Consider the following 22,568-nt stretch of genomic DNA (forward strand, 5'->3'; position numbering starts at 1 on the left):
ACAACTCTCCATAATCAACACATTGCTTCTGCAAAAGAAAGTCTGAGCATTCATAATAAGTGGGATAAAGACTATAAATAGCCTCACATCTGTTTAGATTATGCTTTACTGCCAAACAAACTTACTAAAAATCTTCACAATTTCAAGGGTTTTTGAATTTGGAATTTCAAATAAGGAGCAATGGAACTATAATACACAAATGATGAGAATTCAAAGAATTTCAAAGTGCACATGAGGAAAACCAAATTTCTTTCCCATTCTGTAAGTAACCGCTGTGATTTCTGGCATATTCCATTAGATATTCTCAATGCATATATATAAGACAGCTCTGCACTTTGACCTTTCCATTTAATGATGCTGTGTATCGTAGGCAATAGATCACAATCAGTACACCCAGTCTATTCATACGATTGTATTAGTAAAATTACATAACCAGTTATTTAGGTTTCTCTTTGTAATTCTTAAAAATTGGAATCAAAGCCCTACCTTATTACAAAATATATGTTGAGAATACCATATGCAAGGTGTCAGATGCTTTAGCATATACGCTGAATAAGACCAGGTAGAATTCCAAATCAGAATATTTTGTTACAAAAATATTTTAGCAGAAATAGATTAAATATAATTTTGTCTTCATACACGTTTACCACATGGTAAAATATCCTATTTCGGTATCCTACCAAAAGTATCCTATCAGAAACTACTAAACTCACAAATGATTCCTCTAAAAAAAGAATAACTACTTTGAAGGCTTTTGCTGAAGTTCTCTTATATCATTTGCTCAAAGACAGAACTTCTGATTTCATATCTAAATAGATAAACCTTGTTTAAGGTTCTAAATAATAAAATAAATTTTCTTATCAACTTCTAATCAGTAAACTTGGGGATTTTAGACATAAAAGCCCAAAATAGGAGAAATAAGAATTCTGAAGGAAGCATTCTTAAGAGTATACCCACCCCCATCACTAAATTTCAGCTACTGCCAAACTCCTCCTGATCTTACTCACCTTTTTGGCAAATATGTTAAAGCAACATCATGACTCATAACTTAGAAATATCCCTGAGGTGGTATGGCAGAAAAACTTAAGAACTACTGATTTGGGCTATTTTTCATTTACTTTGCAAGTATTAATTAAGTACCCACAATACACAAAACCCTGTGCTAGGTGCTAACCATAGAATGATGATGAAGACTACAAAATGCATACAATCACAGAGCTTACCACCCACAGGTCATGCATATAACACACACAGAACATTTACTCCCAAACGTGGTGAACGTTCAACCCTGGTGTTAAATCAGATGCCAGACACTTGATGTCCGAATAGAAATTTTACAAAGATCTTATCTCCAAGAGATCCTAAAGAAACCAGGAGTGGTAATTTGAGAGCAGCACTTTAAAAACACCTGTAAGACACTTCATATACAATTTTATTGCTAAACATACAAATGAAATTCATAACTTACCTTGATATTGTCTTCTGATTTAGTTTTATGAGTAGCAGGTGGTATTTTACCCCCCATGCTTGAGGAAGATGAGAAAAAAGATACTTGTTTAGAAAACTAAAATTCACTGAGCCAAGCAACATTATTTATGCTGGAAAGAAAAGACACAGATGATTATCTTTTCAAACCTTTAAGAGTAAACTCAATTAATTTGAATGCCTCAGTATTTTTTCATCGTAAAATTTTATCTATTTAGCAAGCTGGTTTTTTTTTTAACTTTTTTATATTAATTTATTTTTGAGAGACAGAGAGAGGCAGCATGAGCAGGGGAGGGGCAGAGAGAGAGGGGGACACAGAATCAGAAGCAGGCTCCAGGCTCCGAGCTGTCAGCACAGAGCCCGATGAGGGGCCTGAACCCACGAACCATGAGATCATGACCTGAGCCAGTCGGACGCTTAACCGACTGAGCCACCCAGGCGCCCCAATTTAGCCAACTGGTTAATGAAAATCTAACCCTTTCTTCGCCTCACTTAGCCTAATAAAAACATAATTACATAGCCGGTCTGTGCCCATTCCCAGAAGAAAAGAGGCAGAAAACACGTTAATGACAAAATCATTTGTACAGGTATACTGAATCCAAAACTTCAACTTTAGTAAGAGCTCACTTAAATTCAAATAAGCAGTTTATGAAATGATTATGAAATCACAGTATAATTCAAAATGTTTCCTCTGACTGGGACCTACAAGGATTCTTTCTGCTTATATTCAAATGCCCCTCACAGTATAAATTTTCTCCTTATCCCTTCCCACAATCCACCGATTAATACTTCCCCTTGGCCTTGCAAGTCCTTCTTTTCCAAACATTCTAAGGCAACACCATGAATCATACACAAATAACTTTAATACAAGAAGGTAAAAGATTATGAAGAATTAGTGCTATATGCTCCATTTGGGGCAGACTCTGAAGCATATGGGCCCCAGGAAGCAGTCTAGTGACTAAAATGTTAAATGGATTAAGGGCCTCCAGGATAGTGAAAGCTGGAGATCACGAAGACTTAACTAAAAATTTGCCTTGAAAAAAGATTAAGTTTCATGTAAAATAGGAGATATATTAACTTGGAAAACAAAAAGGAATCTACTTCAGAACACCCTTAAGGATTGATTCTTTATAACTAGAGTTCTATATCCATGTTTACATTCATTTCAGGTGGGTGGAATTTCTGGACATAGGGTATGTGTATGCTGGATTTAAATGGATACTGGTTCCCCAAAGTTCTACCAATTTATACTTCTATCAGCGGTGCCTAAGAATTCCAGTTGTTCCACAACTTGGCCAACACTTAGCTATTGTCCGTCTTAAATTTTTAGTCATTTTGATAGATGTACAGTGGTATCCCATTGTAGTTGAGTCTCTTTTCACTTATTTATCAGCCATCTGCATAGCCTTTTTTGTAAAATTCAACTCTCCTCCAGCTATTAGATTGTCACATTTATCTGTAGGTGTTTGTATACTCTGCATACAAGCCCTCTGTCAGTTTTATGTGCTGCAAATAGCTTCTCTCACCTGTGGCTTGTCTTTTCACTTACACTGGAGCCAACGAGAAACAAACCTAGAAATCTAAAACAGTAAATGCAGGGGCACCTGGATGGCACAGTTTGTTAAGCATCTAACTCTTGATTTCAGCTCAGGTCACAATCTCAGGGTTCTGTGAGTTCAAACCCTTCAACAGGCTCTGCGCTGACAGTACAGAGCCTGCTTGGGATTCTCTCTTTCCCACTCACTCTGCCCCTACCCCGCTTGTATGCTCTCAATCTCTCTCTCAAAATAAGCAAACAACAACAACAAAACAAAATAGCAAATGCAATAACAAAGTCTGGAATTTCTTGTTAAGCACCAATCAAGAGAAATGTGCACACTTTTCCCATTCTGTTCCACAGAAGTTACAAAAAAATCTTCACTTAGTACCTTTCACAACAAAATTCTTTAAAATTCTAATCTACAGAGAAACTGCTTTTCAAAAGAGCACAGTAATCAAATGACAGTTCTTTGCAGTTAAATTTTAATGAAGACACATGGCCTCTCTTAAGGCCATGTTTTTTCCCCTAAGTTACGAAATGCAACATTCAGGAATGTACTGAGGTACACATTCAAACGCAGCCGTGACAGTCTAACCTACATTAAAATTTGGGGAAGGGCCAGTCTTGCCAAGAAATGTGTTAAGCTAAATCTAATCCTCAGGAAAGATGAGACAAACCCAAATTGAGGGAAATTATCCAAAATAATTGGTCTGTAATATGCAAAACTGCCAAGGTCATGAAAGTCAAGAAATGACTGAAGAATTCTTTCAGAATAGATATTAGGAGTCATAAACAATAAAGTACAACATATAATTCTGAGGATTTGATAGCATTAATGCAGGATTCTTAGTTTCCTAGTTTGATGATTACACTGTACAGACTGTCCTTGTTTGTGGGAAATACACAAAGGTGCTGGGGGCACAACACTGGGAATAGTTTCAGGAAACATATCATTTGTATCGTACTTGCGATTTTCCTGCAAGTTTCAAAAAAAATTTTTTTTTATTTTTAAAACTGGAGGGGAGGGAACACAAGGTTTATTCACAAGCTACATACAGTTTCTCACATTCTGAATTCTAGTTACCTGTCAGAAGATTAACACCAATTTATATGTACAGAAATTTCATTTAATGCTTCCAAGATTTAAAACAAGCTAGTTCCCTGCCCAACAGTGCAAACTGGGCTTTGCCAGTATAGTCTTTTATGCTGCCAACTAGAGCTAGTGCAGAGACCTTCCTCATACGGAATCACACAAGACCTCATTCATAATTTCCTTCATTTGATACATACCAATTGCTTTAAGCAATAGTTACTTAGGCACCTGTACAAAAACACTGGGTGTTACATTCTGAACTCATTGAGACTAGAAATGCAACCTGTTCATTTAATATATTTACTGAAAAGCCATATGCCAAACACTGTGCTGGAGATTAGAATACAAAGATACTCCCTTTGATCTTAAATCACCATAGAATGAAATAATAAAACAGTGTCAAACAATGCTGCTTCCTTTAAAAAAAATCCCAAAACATATTTGTTGAAAAGATCATAGTCTCAATGACTAATAAGACAAAAAAATTTCTGCTTCGTATTTCCCTTTGTCCCATTGAAAAAGCTCTTGTTGGGGCATATGGGTGGCTCAGTCGGTTGAGGTCAGCTCAGGTCATGAGATCACGGCTCATGAGTTCGAGCCCTGCATAGGGCTCTGTGCTGACAGCTCAGAGCCTGGAGCCTGCTTCGGATTCTGTGTCTCCCTCTCTGTCCCTCCCCTGCTTGCACCGTCCCTCTCTCTCTCTCTCAAAAATAAACATTTTTTAAAAGGAAAAAAAAAAAAAAGAAAAGGCTGTTAAATAAATTTTTAACACCAAATAAAATTTTAAGCTATAAACAATGGTAGAAATTCTGGCAAATAAGCAAATAGACTAAATAAATTGTTCTTTAATGTCTAAGCCAGGGTACCTACAACTAATCTAGTATGAACAGAGAACTCTGAAATGGTTGCAACTTGGGGAGCTCTAAAAGTAGGATTAGGTTTAGGAATATTCCTGGGCCCAGAAATCTCCACATTCAGCCCAATCTTCTATAATCCTGCACTTAAGAAGGATGACGTGAAGTCAGAGAGAAATTGATGTACTTCAAGCAAAGGCCTCAAAGCCTACAAAAATTTTAATTTAGATTAAAATAAAGAGATAACAAAAGCTTCAGAATAGGGCCCCTACATGTGCCAAGATGCCTCATCCCATAATGAAACCAAAAATTTAGGATGCCACATGAAAAGTATAAATGGAAAAAAAAAAAAAAAGTATAAATGGAACCAGGAAAAAAATCCTGGAATTACCAATGTGAAATGTTAAAAAAAAAAAAAAAAAAAAAGATACATTAAGTATTTTCTGGAAATAATGTCTGACAATATTTTCCAGACCTTAAACTAGAATTCTCTACACAGCCATAATCACTCCAGCACAAGTTACATTGTTTTTAAGGACGTTTTAACCTTTTCTTCACAGCTCCCTTTTTCCTCTTGAGCAGTGGAACAAAACATTGTATACACTCAGTATAATGTTCACTCTTGATGCCAAGTATTAAACTTCCCTGTGGTATATATGCCTGCTTTACCTGGAATTTTAGAAACAACTTAATTGTAGGCTCTTTCCTTTAATGACTAAATATAAGAGAATAAAAGCATACTCACGTGTCAAGTGAGACACTGAAATTGTCAACTTAGTAAGAAGAAAGAACCAAAATCTAGGCCTAAATTCCTAGTCCTGAAATTAGCATCTTGTAGGTTTTTCTGTTACAAAACGGTATTCTTGTTAGCTATTGTCAATAATAGTTACGTTACTACAGTAAGTGTTCTCGGAATCTTACACTAATAGCATGAGCAAAATCTTACAGTAGTTCAAAAACTGGAGAAGTAAAAGACTGAGAAGCTTCTCAGAGAAAAAAAATTGTACCACTATATACACCGCTGACAAACTTTAACTTAAGCTTCTTCCTTAGAAGAGTTTGTTGAAAAAAACATTCTTTCAGGTATTTGGTAATCGTGTGTCCCTCCTCCCCTATGAAAAGATCAATGTTCAGAGTAGTACCTCTGAGTCACGTTGCCTTGCACTGTCGCTATTATCACCATGAGGTGCGATTTGTGCCTGTGTTGCATCTTTTAAATTCCTCACCACTAATAGTGATTTTTAAAAATCATCTCGGGGAAGATTTCCCTTTCTCCCTTAAGTTCCCCTCCAATATGCAAAATATTAATCTCTATTATATGGTAAATATTACGACAAATTTCCGCATTTATTATACTGTTTCCAAGCATCTGGCACAACGCCTACTCAATTCCGCGCACGTAGCGAAGTACTCCAGATTTAAGAATAACAAGAATAGATCATGGCTACATGCTGGTCCTTGAAAAATCATTTTTCAAGTGTTAAGTGTGATGGCACTGCTACTACGGAGATACAGTAAGTGATTCCCAAAATAATTCTACGCAGTTAGAATCGCTGTAAATTTAAAGGTAGCCAAACAGTGTTACCATTTTTATTACAACTCATTATATAACAAGTTATCATTATTGCAACACTATTTAAAGACGTAGTGCGTAAAATAGCTATGTGTCACTGAGACCTTTTAAACAGGACGCCCGAGATTTCAAGAAAACTCTACGCGAAAGAGAAATCTTGCAGCTCCCCTTCCCCACCACCACGTCTACAGTGTCCCAAGTCCCTGCAATCGTCTGCATTTATATTTGGATCAAGACACACCCCGAACGACCTCAGGGTGAGGGGACCCAGCTGTGCCCCCCCACCCCCGCCTCTGTACTATCTACGCTTCCCGGTCCTCCATTAGCCCCTGAAGTCGCCTTCCTTTCCTGGCCAGGGAGAGCCACAAAGAGGAGGCAACTCAGCAGGCCTCGCGGCAGAGCTCCCCGCTTGTCCTCCCCGCGCCAGCTGCGGCCCAACTCCCCCTCCGGCCGTCCCTCTTCCCACCCCCAACGGTCCTCGGCCTGGGTCTCACCTCTCCACCCACTCCCGCAGGAAGCGCATTTCCTCGGTGTGCAGAACGCTCGGATCCTGCTTACACATTTTCACGAAGGCCCGAAGCTCGCTCACTTTGCGGGGGTCCATGGTCCAGAAGCGACGGCGGGTGGCGGACGCAGCTAAGGTTGCGGCCCGATTCCAGGCGCAGGTACTAGCCCAGCGTCACCGTGGGGAAGGGGGCGGCTGCCGCGAGACAGAACAGACTAGAACCTCCCCGGCCGCTGGCTCCTCCTACCCAACGGTCTCGTGACCCCGGGTCCTTCGCCTGTTCATTCCTACTCCCTCCACCTCTGCTCCTGCGCACTGCCTAGAACCTTCTAGAAGTGTGGCTGTTCAGGCTGTTGCCTGCCTGTACGCCCGCATTCTTATATTCTAAATGCTGACCCAGTTCTCTGGGTGCACCAATCCCCCCACACGGTGCTTTTAAGAAGACGAGAAATATCAGCCCCTGCTGGTAGTCATTTAGAATCGGGCATCCTATGCGTACCGGCATTTAATGGAGCACGACGACCTGGCGCCAAATGGGCTCTCTATCAGGAAGGCAATCATAGCGCTAAGGCGTGACGTCATCATTCAGCGCCGCTGGGGGGAAGGAAAGCCCCGCGAGCGGCGCCGGCCGGAAGGGGAGGGGTGTTTGGCTTGGTTTCCTGGCGACACAGCTCGGCGGCCCGTTGCTTCTCTGGCTGTTTTCCTTTTATCCTTCCTGCCGCGTGTGCGAGGCCGTCATGTCTTGGTTGCTGTCAGCAGCTAAGCTGGTTCCCGCCGTAGCAACCGCCCGCTGCCTCTCAGGTTAGACTCACCTCCCACGGTGTCCCTTCCGGGGCTTGCTCTCTGAGAAACCTGAGGCGCCCTAGAGGAATCCAAGTTGGTCTCTGGGAATCCCTGGTTCGGCGGACCATTCTCGTGCTGGGGCTTCCACTCCCAAACCCTTTGTGCGCTCCTCGGATTTCTTTTTTAAACCTGCTGCTCCTGGAAAAGGGTGGGCCCTGTTCTCCCTACCGTTGAGGTATTCTGGGAAGCTGGAATGACTGCCGAGAGAAAGTGTGTGCCATCCCCCAGAGGGGCTGTCTTCAAAGTTACTCGGACTCCCAGACGTTGTCTCAGTTATCGCTTGCTTAGGTGACAAAGTGTCTCACATCAAGTAGCTCTTGCTTTTGTTAGGTTATCGAAAATCCTGTTTTCGTGTTTTCAAAGAGTGGCTTGAGAGCTGTCTACAGAATGTACAAGAAACATGTTTAGTAATACAAATCATTTGAGCAGTTCCTCTCGGAAGAGGTAATGCTTGGAGATACTCCCTGGGCTTTTCAATGTCTGTCTGAAAGCCCTGTTGGTAAAGGCAAGATGAAGGAGTCCAGGAATAATGGGGACCATTCTTTTAGGGTGTACCCTATCGTGAACAATTAATCTGATGAACATAAACCTCGATCAGTGAAAGCTGAATTATCTACCCTGCGGGCGGATCTGCCGTTGGATCATATTTCAGGGTTTTTGGCCAATAGGTGAACGGTGTGTGAACCAGAGCATGTGGTATTTGAAATCAAATCTATGTCTTGGAACATATTTGTTACATTGATGTACTTTAATTTATTGAAAATGGGGTGGTAATTATATCTAGATTTCTTCCTGTAAAAAATTAAAAAATAACCATTGTCCCGTGCACAGAACTTGCTCTTTGGTTCTAATAGTTAAGCTACAGAAAGCTGTCCTCCATGGGAGTAGATGAATACATTTGGAGTTCATCTTAATCACAGAGCCTTGTGACTTTTTTTTTTTTTTTTTTTTGGATTTGTTGAGGCTTTGTGTAAAACCTTATTAATGAAAGTTTAGGACTAGATACTGGAGCATACATGCTAAGATCGTTGAAAAATGTATTCATTGTGCTTCAGTTTGCCTCAATACAGGAAGTAAATTTAACCGCTTCTTACCATTAATATCATAATATGTATTGGCATTTTGACTGGATAAGATCTCCTTGGATCTTCACAAGTTATAAGTTAGGGTAGGTATTCTCAATTTATGGATGGGGAACTGAAAGTAACACAGGATCACAAGTTGCAAGTCAGAAATTTTAATTGTGTAATTACCATCTAGTCCTTTTTCTGTTGTACCACCATTAGGTCTTAACTCTGGCTTAGTAGAGGCCTTTTGGAACTTTTTATTGAGCCAGAAAGAATGTTCTCTTCCTTCAATAACTTTGTAGCAGTCTTTGTGGATGAATCTGCATTTCCGTGGAGTTGCTCACTATCTAGTCAGAATGATGGATAAGCGATAGATAAATGACAGTATAACAATGGATTGTAATAGTCTTGACTCACGTGACTTAGGGGCTCAAGAAAGGCAGTAATGGATTTTTTTTTTTTAATGTCATTTTGGGATTTTACTAAGTTTCAGAGTTTAAAAATTCTACTGACTTGAGGTGCTCGTAAATAGACTTTTGAATGTCTGTGGTGCTCTTGGTTGCTGTTTAGAAAGACTCTGGGTACAGAGCCTTTGAGTAGAGTATTGGGTACAATAGGAAACTTTGAATAAGTAGAGAATAATTTTTTAAAAGCCTGTTTGCAGTTAATTCTTTCAACAAACATGGAGCACCACACATGAACATAGAGCATAGTTTCTACCATCATGGGAGACAAACAAGCAAGTAATTGTAGTATAACATACTAAATTTAGTAACAGTGCTGTGGAGAAGGAAAAAGTGATAGATGTTTCCTGACAGCAGGGAGGGGCCAAGAGGTAACGTAGGGCATGCCCTTAAATATTAGGAGATATTTGAGACTTGAAAAAAGGCTTTTACCAAGCAGACTAGAGTGACGTAGCCATCCTGGCAGGGGGAGCATATGCAAAGGCATGGAACAAAGCTTTGCAATCATCAGTAAGCCTGGGGGAGCTTTTTTGAAATATGGTCCTAGGCATGTTAGCAGGTGTTAAACCAAAATGGTTCTGTGGTTAAATGAGTTTGGGGAAAGCTGCATTTCATCATGCACATAATAGACTAATTCTGAGTCTCTAAGAAAGAAGTGTATTTGGCAGTAATTTGCAAGCTGAATTTGACCATGGGGCCCTTTTTCTGTGATGAGTCTTGAATTTTTTATCCCTTAGAACACATTTGGGAAAAGATGTATAGGGTGAGGTGATTAAAAAACCAAGTTGGGGGATGACTGGGTGGCTCAGCCGGTTAAGCATCCAACTTTGGCTCAGGTCATGATCTCATGGTTCATGGGTTCAAGCCCCACTTCAGACTCTGTGCTGACAGATCAGAGCCTGAAGCCTGCTTCAAATTCTGTACCTCCTCTCTACGCCCCTCCCCTGCTTGTGTTCTCTCTCTCAAACAAACAAACAAACAAACAAACAAACCAAGTTGGGAGGAAAAGGAGGTTGTTGGCTCATGAAGGGTCTTGTTATTTCCACTCTTCTGGGCAGTGGGAAACCATTGAGTAACTTTAAGCTATTGAGTAAGACTAAGTCTGAATTTTTAAGAGTGGAAAATGGACTGAAGGGCATGTCAGTCATTCTTATATTTTTAGAGATGCTGGTTTTGGTTTTGTTACTGGAAAATTGCATTTTTTTCCAACCCTGAGTTGTCCCACATACATGACAGATACTTAACTAAGTACCACATTTTATAAAAGTAACATTTAAAATACTTTAAGCTTTTATGATTTTATTTTCTGAAAATAAGTTTTAAATGCAAATTGTCCCCAGACCTTTCTATAGAATTTCCTATCTACCAACCAACACAAAGTTAAACAGAAGCCCTCATTTTACTATAGCAGTCATTTAAAGAGTAGATGTTATAATCTTTTTTGGTTTCCAGATTTATTGCATTGCTAAATGCCACTGAACTGTATTTTGCCAAAGGTGATTGAGTTTTAGTTTTGCTTGATTATTTGTTCCCATCTTTTAGTCACATTAAAATTTGCAGTCATTACATTTCTAAGTGATAAAAGATTAAAATAATATAATCTTTTTGCTAAAAAAGAAAAAAACTTAAGAATTCAATGACAAGGAATATGCAGGATGCAAGTTAAGAAATTATTTTCAGTTAATAAGTTCAGGCATCTCAAATGCAGCATGTCCAAAACTCAACACCTGTGGTCCTATCTGAGATAATAGCAAATCCCTTTTTTCAGTTGCTAAAGCCAAAAACCTTGACTCCTGTCATGCCCAATATTCAGCCTATCATTAATTCCGTTTGGCCCTACTTTTAGACTATATCCAGAATTTGATCACTCTTTCCCCCACCTACGTCCATCACCCTGGACCAAGCTATTACAGACTCTGCCTGAATTCCAGCAATAGCCTGATTTCCCTGTTTGTACATCTGCTTACTTTGAGTCTTTTCTTGATGACAGCAGCCAGAGTGGACCTGTTGAAATATGTCAGTTTGTCATTCTTCTGCTCAGAGCCTTTAAGTGGCTTCTCGTCCCACCTATAATAACAAAGTCCATAATGTGATCTAGCAGTACCTGCATAATCTGACCTCCTGTTACCTAATTTCATCTGCTTGTTCTCTTAATCATTCACAATGATCTCTTTGAGCCTCAAACACACCTTACACATTCTGCATTAGAGACATTTCACTTGCTGTTCCTTCTCCTATAATTCTCTTTCACTTCATATCCAAATGGCTAACTCCTTCACTTTCTTTACATCTTTACAAAGATGTTAGCCATCACTTTTCCCTCAGTACCTTAACTAAAATTTCAACCCTCCTACTCCAAAACTTATGTCCCCTATTCTTACTTTATTTTGTTTTCCTTAACACCTATGACTGTCATATTTTATTTAGTATTTGTTTATTGTCTTTCTCCAGCTTTAAACTCCATGACAGCTAAGGTTTTTCGTGTCTGCTCATTACTGTATCCCAAGTACCTGACAAACCGTAGGTACTCAAAAAATACCATTGAATGAATGAATGAATGAATAAAACTCGTAGGCGGAAAAGTAATATATTTTGAAAATGAAATAGAGGAAACTAAGAAGTGATTGTGTTGAAATTAAACTAAGCTCATTTAAAATGTCTGAAAACATTTAGCTAAGACCACTTGCTCAATATCTGATGTAACTCATTTTTCTTCCATTGTAACCTTAAACTATAGTGGGTAGAGATGTTTTAGAGTAATGTATTTGTAGATCCTTTGTACGTGGTATATACTAAAAAAGAAAATAGAAAGTTTCCTATCTGGAGTGCGTCACTGGTGGCCTGCCATACATGATATAGCCACATTGCTCTGAGAAATCCAGGATAAGTCTAGCTTTCTTTTTTAATTGTGGTAAAATACACATAACATAAAATTTACCATGTTAATTGTTTTAAAATATATATTGTGAAACAGACCACCAAACAACACCTCTCCCTCCCTTGCCTCAGTAACTACGATTCTACTTTGTTTTTATGAACTTCTTACCTTATGTAAGTAGAATCATAAGGTATTTTGTCTTTATGGCTGGCTTATTTCACTTACCGTAATGTTTCAAAGTTTACCTATTTTGTAGCATTTAACAGGGTTTCCTTTTTAAAGCTGGAAAGGGCTGCCTGGGTGGCTCAGTCAGTTAAGCGTACGACTTCAGCTCAGGTCATGATCTCGCGGTTCATGAGTTCAAGCCCTGCGTTGGGCTCTGTGGTAACAGCTCAGAGCCTAGAGCCTGCTTCGGATTCTGTCTCTCTCTCTCTCTCTCTCTCTCTCTCTCTGTCTCTGTCTCTCTCTCTGCCCCTCCCCCACTCACGCTCTATCTCTCTCTGTCTCAGAAATAAATAAATGTAAAAAAAAATTTTTTTTAATAAAAAAAAAAAAGCTGAGTAATATCCCACTATATGCATATATATTCATTCATTGATATTTGGGTTGCTTCCACCTCTTGGCTGTTGTGAATAGGTGCTACTGTAAACATGGGAATGCAAATATAACTCTGGCTATTTTTAACTTAAGAGAAAATACTTTATACTTTAATTTTTATTTATAATGTACTTATGTATAAAATGCTCTACCTCTATTGGAAAAAAGTCATTTCATGAATAATTATATAGTCTGAATCTGTACATCGTAATAAATTTTTAGCTCCTAATGCGGTACATATTTCAGGAGTTTGTATAGTTGTTTTAAATAGATAAAAGGAATGAAATAGATCATGAATTCTGCTAAAGAAAAACTCTATGATTTGTACATGTTCAGCTCAGAAATAGTAAAATAGTATTTCCTGTTTTCCAAATTCTTAACATCACTGTCGCCACAAACTCGTCTTTTTCTGACATACCTACTCCAAACAACACTGACCACAGGTCCACAATCCTGTTAAACATGTTAAAAACATAACATTAGTATAGTTCTAAACAAATGTTATCTACAAAACTCTGTGATTAACAAAAACACACAAAGAGTCACGTTCAATTGTTATATGAACATAATGTGTCTGAAGAGTCAATTTAACGATTCCTTTTGGTTGACTTCTTCTGCACCTCTTTATGCTTCTTTTTTTTCCTCTTACCACCTTCTTTGAATCCTGCTGAGAAAATAGAGGGATCCCAGTTGCTGGTGACCCAAGGTATATCTTGCTCATCATTGTCCACGAAAGTATGTTGAGTTACATGTTTGGGTCTGAAGTACTTTGGTGAATAATTGTTGAATAACTGTCTTCTCCAGCTGCATTCTTCTGCAAAGCCCTCTTCATCTGCCACACCATTTATAAGGAAGGACTTCAGTTCGCCATCATCTTCAACTTCTCTTTCTTGATCATTCTCGATAATTCTCTGTGTATTTGTATTTTTGCCATTAACAGTCTTACCCGAAGTTTTAACAGATCTGTAGTTGCCCATCCTACTATTATCAGATGCCAACGAGGAGAATGAATTAAGGCCCTCATGGCCCGGTGAACCATATGGTATATATCCTGTAGCATATGAAGAAAATCTCTCAAAAACTGGATATTCACTGGAGGTAGCGAAGAAGGATCTTGTACCACTGCTTCCATAGGAGCCTCTTGGACTATTTAAAAGGTCCTCAAGTGAGTCTTCAAAGAAATGAAATGAAAATGGATCCCTTTCACCAAAAATTTCTCTAAAGACATCATCTGGCTTACAAAATGTGAAGCCATACTCAAAAGAATCATCAAAATGACTTCTGCTTCCACCATTTAATCCTTCCTGGCCACATTTGTCATAAATGTCCCGTTTTTCATTATTTGATAATACTTCATATGCCTCAGCTACTTCTTTGAATTTTCTCTCAGCTTCTTCTTTATTTTCTGGATTTTTATCAGGGTGCCATTTAAGTGCCACTTTACGATAAGACTTTTTAATGTCCTCAGGTGAAGCATATCTCTGCACTCCTTGAACTTCATAGTAATCCACCATGTTTTAACAGGTCATTGGAAAGGGGTGTTCTGGGTCTGAGTAGTGAGAACTGTACTTTCCTCTCAGCTGGAGCACTCCTGGTGGTGGGGGTGGAGGCAGTGACTGCAAATAGGCACTTTTTACATTGAAGACAATGTTACTACCATGGACACTGCTAAGAGACATTAGGATACTGATTTTGTGGCAAGCAGAGTTACCACTTATGTCAGAGAGGTTTGCATTATGGTGTCATTCCGGGGTTGGGGTAGGGACTAGACCTTCCAAATAAAGCTACTCCAGAGTCATACCAGACCATCCTGAACCCTCAGGACTATTTCCTCTATATTTCCCTGGAAGTCTCCAACAGTGCCTCATAAACTAGTGGAACCTGTTGTTGATAGCCACAGCATGCCCCTTGCATGATAGGACCTTCAGGCTGCTGAGCCTTAATAACTTCCCAGTTCTGTGATTTGGCTTTGAAAAATGAAGAAATTGAGAACTACATGAAAAAGTATTCAAATAGTTGACATAATTTATTTCAGTCAAGAGACAATTGTACTGGAAACAAACAACTTGATTACGGTATAATAAGGGCTATGATGGGGGAAGCACTGGATGCTAAGCAATCATGAGAGACACCTAGCCCAGACTTGGGGTGATTCCTGAGGAAGGAGCATAATATACAAGCTTTCTGCATGCCAGTATTGAATCATTTGAGATGACAGTATCTTTACCCACTTAAAAGTTTACAATTTTAAAACATGTAAAGGTTTTGAAAGTTGTACACTTATGTATTCAGTATATATTATTGAATTTCTACTTTGTGCAAGGCACAGTTTTAACCACTGATGATAATGACATTAAAAAAATAGCAATTTTCATGGTGTTTTCATTAATGAAGTATAAATAATAAATGATTTGAGATAATGTGATATGTACTCCCCCTCAAAAAAAAAATGGTAGTGTGATGGGGGCAGAGAGCTACTCTAGATTGGTTTTTCAATTCCCTGTAGTATATATGTCTACATGTATGTATGGTATACACATGATTGTATTTGCTTGCTATTGAAAATAATAACAAGAATAATAAAATCATCTGAGTACCATTTTTAGGTCAAACACCTAAAGTGTTTACACAGTTTACACAAATGACTTAACACAGTCTCTCATGTAATTGTAACAGCATTCCAGAAAGTAAATATTTTGTGCCCATAGGAAACCTGAGGTTCTTCAAATACATTTGTCTAAGGCTATCTAGCTTATTAGTGAAAAATATGATATTTGAACTTGAATCTGATTCCAAATTTTACTCTTTCTACTCTCCTGCATTTTTTGGACAAGGGTTTAGGAATTTAGGTTCTAGACATTCTACAAATATGTATTGAGAACCTGTGACACAGAGAGGAGTTAGGAAATAGAAAATTCTGCTCTCAAGGAGTTTATACAATTGAAAAAAACATTCAAAAACTAACTTCAATAGAGTGTGAAGGTATAAAACAAGGATTTGCTTCTAATTATTCCCCCTCCCTTATCTATTGGCCCTTCCAGCTGCTATGCCACTTTCTCTCATTCCTTTACAGTAAAACTTGTCAAAATTATCCTCTCTGCTTGATGTTTCTGCTTTCTTCCATCCTGTTCTTTGTTGGCACACTCCAATCTGGCGTCTGCTTCCCCCCCCCATCTCATTAAGTTATAATTTACATATAACATGTTTAAGGTGTACAATATAATGATTTGATGTATATATATATAGTGAAATGATTACCAAAATAAGTTTAGTTATCACCCATGACTTCACATAGTTACAATTTTTCTCTTGTGATAAGACCTTTTTTAAGTAAATTCTGCCCAACGTGGGGCTTGAACTCACAACCCCGAGATCAAGAGACTCATGCTGTACTGATTGAACCAGCCAGGTACCCTATTTTTCTTGTGATAAGAACTTTGAAGCTCTATGTTTTTAGCAATTTTCAAATACACAATGCAGAATTGTTAAGGATAGCCACTATGCTGTAGATTACATCCCCAGAACTTATTATCTTATAATTGGAAGTTTATACCTTTTGACCACCTTTACCCATTTTGGCTTCTATCTTTCATACTTTACTAACATTGTTCAGGTCACCTTGGTGGCTCAGTCAGTTGAGCAACTGACTCTTGATTTCAGCCCTTGCAGTTTATGAGATCCAGCTCCACTTCAGGCTGGGCTCTGGGCTGACAGTGCAGAGCTTGCTTGTGATCCTCTCTCTGCTCCTCCCCTGCTCATGCTCTCTCTCTCTCTCTCACTCTCTCTCTCTGAAAATAAACGTTTAAAAAATAAATAAGGGGCACCTGGGTGGTTCAGTCAGTTAAGCATCTGACTGCAGCTCAGGTCATGATCTCACGGTTCACAAGTTTGAGCCCTGTATCAGGCTCTGTGTTGACAGCTCGGAGCCTGAAGCCTGTTTTGGATTCTAGGTCTTCCCTTCTCTCTGCCCCTCCCCCACCCATGCTCGCGCGCTCTCTCTCTCTCTCTCTCTCTACAATATTAGAAAAAAATTTTTTTAAGATGAATAAATAAAACTGTATTTGTCAGGTTCTGCATTGAATTCTGTGCTGCCAAATCCAGTGGTTGTCCTCACACAGGTGAGCACTTCCTCTATTAAATTATTAAATACTTGTTTAACTTCCTAAAAACCATTTTCCTCTGGTTTGCTTCCTTTTCTCCTGTGCTTTTCCTTCTCACGCTATAATGGTAACTAAACTTGACCTACACAGTTCTGTGTAGGTAATATCCAGTCCCAGGGCTTTAGATACCATCTGTGTGCTTATAACATCTTAATTCACATATCTAGCCTGTTGGTTTCCCCTGAACCTCAGATTGCCTATTTGAACTCTCATTTGGAATATCCAATAATTATCTCAGTCTTTGCCATTTCGTTTAATGGTACAAACATCTATCCTGTTATTCAGGCCAAAAAACCCAGGAATCGTCTTAATTTCTTTTTTCTTCACTCCCTGCATCTAATCAAAAGGCAGACTTCTTGACTTGTGGTCTTCAAAATATATGCCAGTCTAATCACTGGGGAAATAAAGTCAAAGAACAAATGATTCCTGCCCTTCCAAAAGTTTATAATAGACTGGCAAACTAATTAGCAATTAAGTGCAGTATAGTAGGTATTAACAATAGTAACAGAAGTAAACATGGGAACATTGAGGAGGGGCATTTACATCAGAATCAATAAGGATAGGGAATTAGACTTCTTAGGGTAAGTGATGTATGAGCTAATTTTTGAGCTCATGGAAGCAGGCAAAAGCCATTGTTAAGAGAACTGTATTTTTGAAGGCAAGTACTGTTACAGTACAGACTAATTAGCTGGGGCTCCTCCTGTGTGGCTGTACTAATGTTCTTTTGAGGATTATTAGGCCAGAGGAATAGACAGGGGCCAGATCATGAAGGGTGCTAAGCTAGGGGTTGAAGTGTATTCTGAAAGATAGAAAATTCTAGGCATATACTGTTAGCGTAGGAAGCTGGAAAGTTAAGGACAGATCCTGAATTTAAACAGGAATTAGTTGGGGCGCCTGGGTGGCGCAGTCGGTTAAGCGTCCGACTTCAGCCAGGTCACGATCTCGCGGTCCGTGAGTTCGAGCCCCGCGTCGGGCTCTGGGCTGATGGCTCGGAGCCTGGAGCCTGTTTCCGATTCTGGGTCTCCCTCTCTCTCTGCCCCTCCCCCGCTCATGCTCTGTCTCTCTCTGTCCCAAAAATAAAATAAAAAACGTTGAAAAAAAATTAAAAAAAAATTTATTTAAAAAAAAAATAAACAGGAATTAGTTGACAGTACTTTTGAGGACATCAAGGCAAAGGACTAGAGGGATCACTTTGGAAATAGTATAGCTATAGAAGATGAGTTACAGAAGAAAGACAAGATCCAAGAAAGGCAGACCAGGTAAGAGACATAGTGTCCAGGTGAATTGAGGAGGGTCTATACTAAGGAAGTGTCCCTACTTTGGATCAGATTGGATTTTAGAAATAGGACTCGACATACCAGTTTTGCTACTATGTGATACTGAGCAAAAAAATCCTGTTTACTTAAATGTAGGTAAAGGTATTGTTTATTTGCATTTGTTAGACTTAAGCTTCCTATGCCAGGAAGTGGTCCAAAATAGATGGATTGATATTCTAGTATTATTTCATTTGAACATAAAAAAAGAGAATTGAGGGGCACCTGGGTGGTATGGTCGGTTAAGCGTCCAACTTTGTCTCAGGTCGCGATCTCCTGGTCTGTGGATCTGAGCCCTGTGTCGGGTTCTGTGCTGACAGCTCAGAGCCTGGAACCAGCTTTGGATTCTGTGTCTCCCTCTCTCTCTGCCCTTCCCCAACTCATGCTCTGTCTCTGTCTCTCTCTCAAAAACAAACATTAAAAAAATTAAAAAGACAATTGGTTAACATTTTACATCCAATTATTTTACTGCCAAAATGGTAGTGTAGACAATGTAGTCTAATGGTTATGGCTCTATAAATAGATTGTTCAAATCCTAGCTCTGTCTCAGTAATTCTTCATCTTGGGCCAGTTTCTTAACTTTTCTGTGTATCTTTTTTTCCTCATCTTTAAATAGGCAGTGCTGTAATAACATCTGCCTCAAGCATACATGCTATTATTTGTTTAAAGAGAATATAGATGTGGTTTCAACAAAAATAAGTGATTTCAACAAAAAAGTGATATTACTGGCTGTTTCAAGGAAGGGAGACAGGTTAACTTGGGGACAGGTGTGAGAGGAAGGCTTTTCCCTATCAATTTACTACATCTTTTGAACTTTGATCCATATGAACATGTTACCAGCTCAAAAATAAGTTAAAAGTTTGGAATAGTAGTTACATTACACAGCTGTAAAGATTAAATAAGTGAATACATGCAGAGTCCTTAGAATACTTTCTGGAATATAATAATAGTAATGTTAGCTGTCATCAAGATCATTATTATTAGCAATGACGCTGGGATTTGAAAGTATTAAATACACTATGCCTCTATTTGTTGTAATCAGGAAAAATGGAGTGGAACCCTATAATGAACTTTGATTAATAAGCTCCTATAATGGAGCTTTGATTAGGACAAGAGTTTGTTTACAGGTGAAAAAAGCTCAGGTAGTTCTGCTAAACTCCTAATTGTATTCCTCTTCTTCATAACACTCCATCCCAGTCACTGTACCAACATGTTCGTGCACATGGACAGCCCATTATCTTCTCTTCCCTGTTAAAGAAGAGAAACACTTCTCTACTTTCTCTCTACTTTCAAGAAACACAACTGTCAAGCGTCAAATAACTAAAAGGTAAAGTGGGCCAAAGGCTGCTATGCATAGGGAAAGGTCATTTCTGCAAGTAACACTGTAGGGAACCTGATGATTGGATGAGGCGGAAGTTGGTCTCAGGATCCCCTTCTGCTCTTAACATTATTGAGCATCCTCACATCCCTCCTCCTCCTGAACTGGAGCCGCCGTCAGTACAGAGATACAGTCTTTTAGTGCAGTGTTTTCCAGTGACAAGTTGTAATCTTAGTGGGTCATCGTATTGGTTTCCTGAGGCTGCCATAACAAATTACCACAAACATGGTGGCTTAAAATAATAGAATTCTCTCACAGATTTGGAGGCCAGAGGTCTGAAATCAAGTGGCAGTGGGGCTGTATTCCTTCCAAGAGCTCTAGGAAAGAATCTGTTCTTTACCTTTCCAGCTTCTGGTGGCTGTAGGTGTTCTTTGGCTTGTGGCCACATCACTCCAATCTCAGCTTCCACATGCCTGCATTACTTCTTCTTTTCTCTTGCCTATCTCAAATCTCTCTCTCTGCATTCCTCTTATAAGAGGACTTGCCATTGAATTTAGGACCTACCCAGATGATCCAGGATGATGTCCCCATTTCAAGATCCTTAATTACATCTGCAAGACCCCTTCTTTAAATAAATTAGCAGTCACAGGTTCTAGGGATTAAGATGTGGACATATCAGGGCGCCTGCATGGCTCAGTCAGTTAAGCGATCAACCCTTGATTTCCGCTCAAGTTGTGATCTCACAGTTCATGAGTTTGAACCCCAGATCGGGCTTCATACTGTCAGATGCCATCAGCACGGAGCCTGCTTGGGATTCTCTCTCTCCCTCTCTCTCTCTGCCCCTCCTCGGCTCACACTCTCACTCTCAAAATGAATAAACAACAACAAAAAAGGATGTGGACATATCTTTTGGGAGCCACCATTCAAGACATTGCAGTAATAAAATCATGTTAGTGCATTGAGAAATTTTTTAATGAAATAAGACAGAAAAGTATCAATAGTATAGTATTTAGTGAAATTTTTATGTAGATCATATTTATATGTGTAGACTAGGTTACCACGTAAAATATGTTTCTTACTGGGAGTCTTGGTTTCACAAGTTTGAAAGCCACTACCTAATATTACTGCATTATTTCACAGGTAAAGAAGTGGTGCAAAGGAATTTATGTAACATGCTGAGATCACATAGATCATAGAACTGGCATTTTTTTCCTACTATACCACGCTGCCTTTAACTCTGTCTTGGATTGCCTTTCAGATGATGGTGTACTTCCTTCATTTTTCTCTATGCTTAACTCATCTTTTCTTGTTCCTTTTATTTTATTATGAAAAGTTTCAAACCTATACAAGTAGATAGAGTATATATAATGGACTCCCATGTACCCATCACCCAGCTTCAACAATTATCACCTCGTGGCTTCTTTCATCCAAATCCCCGTTCATCCTCTCCCCAATCCACCCCACCCCCATGTTATTTTGAGATAAATTCCAGGTCATATCACTTCATCTATAAAGATTTCATTTTATATCTCTAAAAGTATGTGGTTTTAACATAAGCACAGCACTATTATCACACCTTAAAGAAGTAAACATTACTTCTGTAATCCTATTAAATATGCAATTGTCCAAATTTCCAATTTTTTCGTAATTATAGTAAATAGTATGAGTGGATACTTGATAGACAACTTGTTGCTTGAATCAGGATCCATATAAGGCTCACATAATACAATTGGTTGATCAATTTTTTTAAGGTTTTGTTAATCTACGGATTCCTCCTTCCATCTCTTACCGTCCCTACCTGCCATAAAATTTATGTGCAAGAAACGGAGTTCTTTGTCCTGTAGTATTTCCCACATCTGGATTTTGTTGATTACATCCCTATATTGTCCTCTAGCAAGTTCCTCTGTCCTCTGTATTTTTGTAAATTGCTTGCCTCATCTTTATTAAGCTTTCAATTTATATAGACTGGACATATTCCCTAATATGTATTCTGTACATTTTCTAAACAGATTCCAGGAAATACTTGTTTTGTCCTTTTTCTTATTTTTTCACTATTTTTAACTGTTTTTTCATACTGCCCAGAAACTTTTGCCATTTTCTGTATTTTTAATCATCCAAAAAGCTATAATTTTTTTCAGTAATCCTCTGAAAATTTAATTCAGAGTTAACATTTAAGATTCTTAACTCATCAAATATATACACCCCATTCATTCACACTACATAGTCCCTACAAAAACCTTTAACTTGATCCAGACATCACATTCTACCATTGTAGCGATTGTAGGTTCACAAGGAGATTTTACAGTACTGATTCTGTTTTTGGGATGAGCAGAGAACACCTACTGAGCAGCAGGATGGAGGGATAAGAACAAAGATTTCAAAGTTTAATAAATTTAGGCTTGAATCCTAGCTTCCTCATTACTAACTGTAACATTGCACAAATTACTTCTCTGAGTCTGATTCCTTTTTTGTAAAAAAGCAATGTTGATGGCAGTTGAAATCTTAATTCCTTAATTTGGTGTACAAAGCTTTCAATGGTCTGATCCTTACCTTTCTAATCTTTTCTTCCTCCATCAACACTGACCTGAAACTCTCTTCCCCCTACACACACACACACACATACACACATGCATGTATGTACGCACATACCCAGTGCCTTCTATGACTTCCCTTTTGTAATCTCATTTATGATACCTTCAACACCCTCTTTCTCTTTCACTTGGCTTATTCCTTTTTTTTTTTTTTTAAGATTTTATTTTTAAGTAATCTCTACACCCAACTTGGGGCTCTTACTTAAAACCCCGAAATCAAGTTGCATGCTCTACCCACTGAACCAGCCAGATGCCCTCGACTAATTCTTATTCAGAGCAGGCATCCC

General features: G+C 38.7%; 3 protein-coding genes across 4 annotated transcripts in view; 1 reads left to right on the forward strand and 2 right to left on the reverse strand.

The window, feature by feature from the left end:
• Window positions 1-7,606, reverse strand: part of ST13 (ST13 Hsp70 interacting protein) — a 32,393-nt gene extending 24,787 nt beyond the window's left edge. The window contains exons 1-2 of one of the 2 annotated variants that reach the window (XM_043562700.1): window positions 7,040-7,606; window positions 1,469-1,526 (exon numbers count right to left, since the gene is read on the reverse strand). In XM_043562700.1, the coding sequence (XP_043418635.1) occupies window positions 1,469-1,526; window positions 7,040-7,149 (168 nt within the window). In that variant the 5' untranslated portion in view covers window positions 7,150-7,606. The remainder of the gene's footprint in view (window positions 1-1,468; window positions 1,527-7,039) is intronic. The other variant, XM_043562702.1, reaches the window with a different exon arrangement.
• Window positions 7,607-7,669: 63 nt separating this feature from the next.
• The window catches only part of XPNPEP3 (X-prolyl aminopeptidase 3), a 77,629-nt gene continuing 62,730 nt past the window's right edge, over window positions 7,670-22,568 (forward strand). The window contains exon 1 of the mRNA XM_043562698.1: window positions 7,670-7,851. Within this exon, the coding sequence (XP_043418633.1) occupies window positions 7,788-7,851 (64 nt within the window). The 5' untranslated portion in view covers window positions 7,670-7,787. The remainder of the gene's footprint in view (window positions 7,852-22,568) is intronic.
• On the reverse strand, window positions 13,442-15,004 carry DNAJB7 (DnaJ heat shock protein family (Hsp40) member B7). The gene has a single exon (XM_043562703.1). It carries the CDS (start codon window positions 14,411-14,413, stop codon window positions 13,487-13,489), a length of 927 nt encoding a protein of 308 aa, XP_043418638.1. The 5' UTR covers window positions 14,414-15,004; the 3' UTR covers window positions 13,442-13,486.

Source organism: Prionailurus bengalensis, chromosome B4 (assembly GCF_016509475.1).
Source record: "Prionailurus bengalensis isolate Pbe53 chromosome B4, Fcat_Pben_1.1_paternal_pri, whole genome shotgun sequence".
NCBI classification, from domain to species: domain Eukaryota; kingdom Metazoa; phylum Chordata; class Mammalia; order Carnivora; family Felidae; genus Prionailurus; species Prionailurus bengalensis.

Excerpts from the sequence above, each read along its gene's own strand:
- DNAJB7 (XM_043562703.1), bottom strand. The coding sequence starts at position 14,413 with ATGGTGGATTACTATGAAGTTCAAGGAGTGCAGAGATATGCTTCACCT.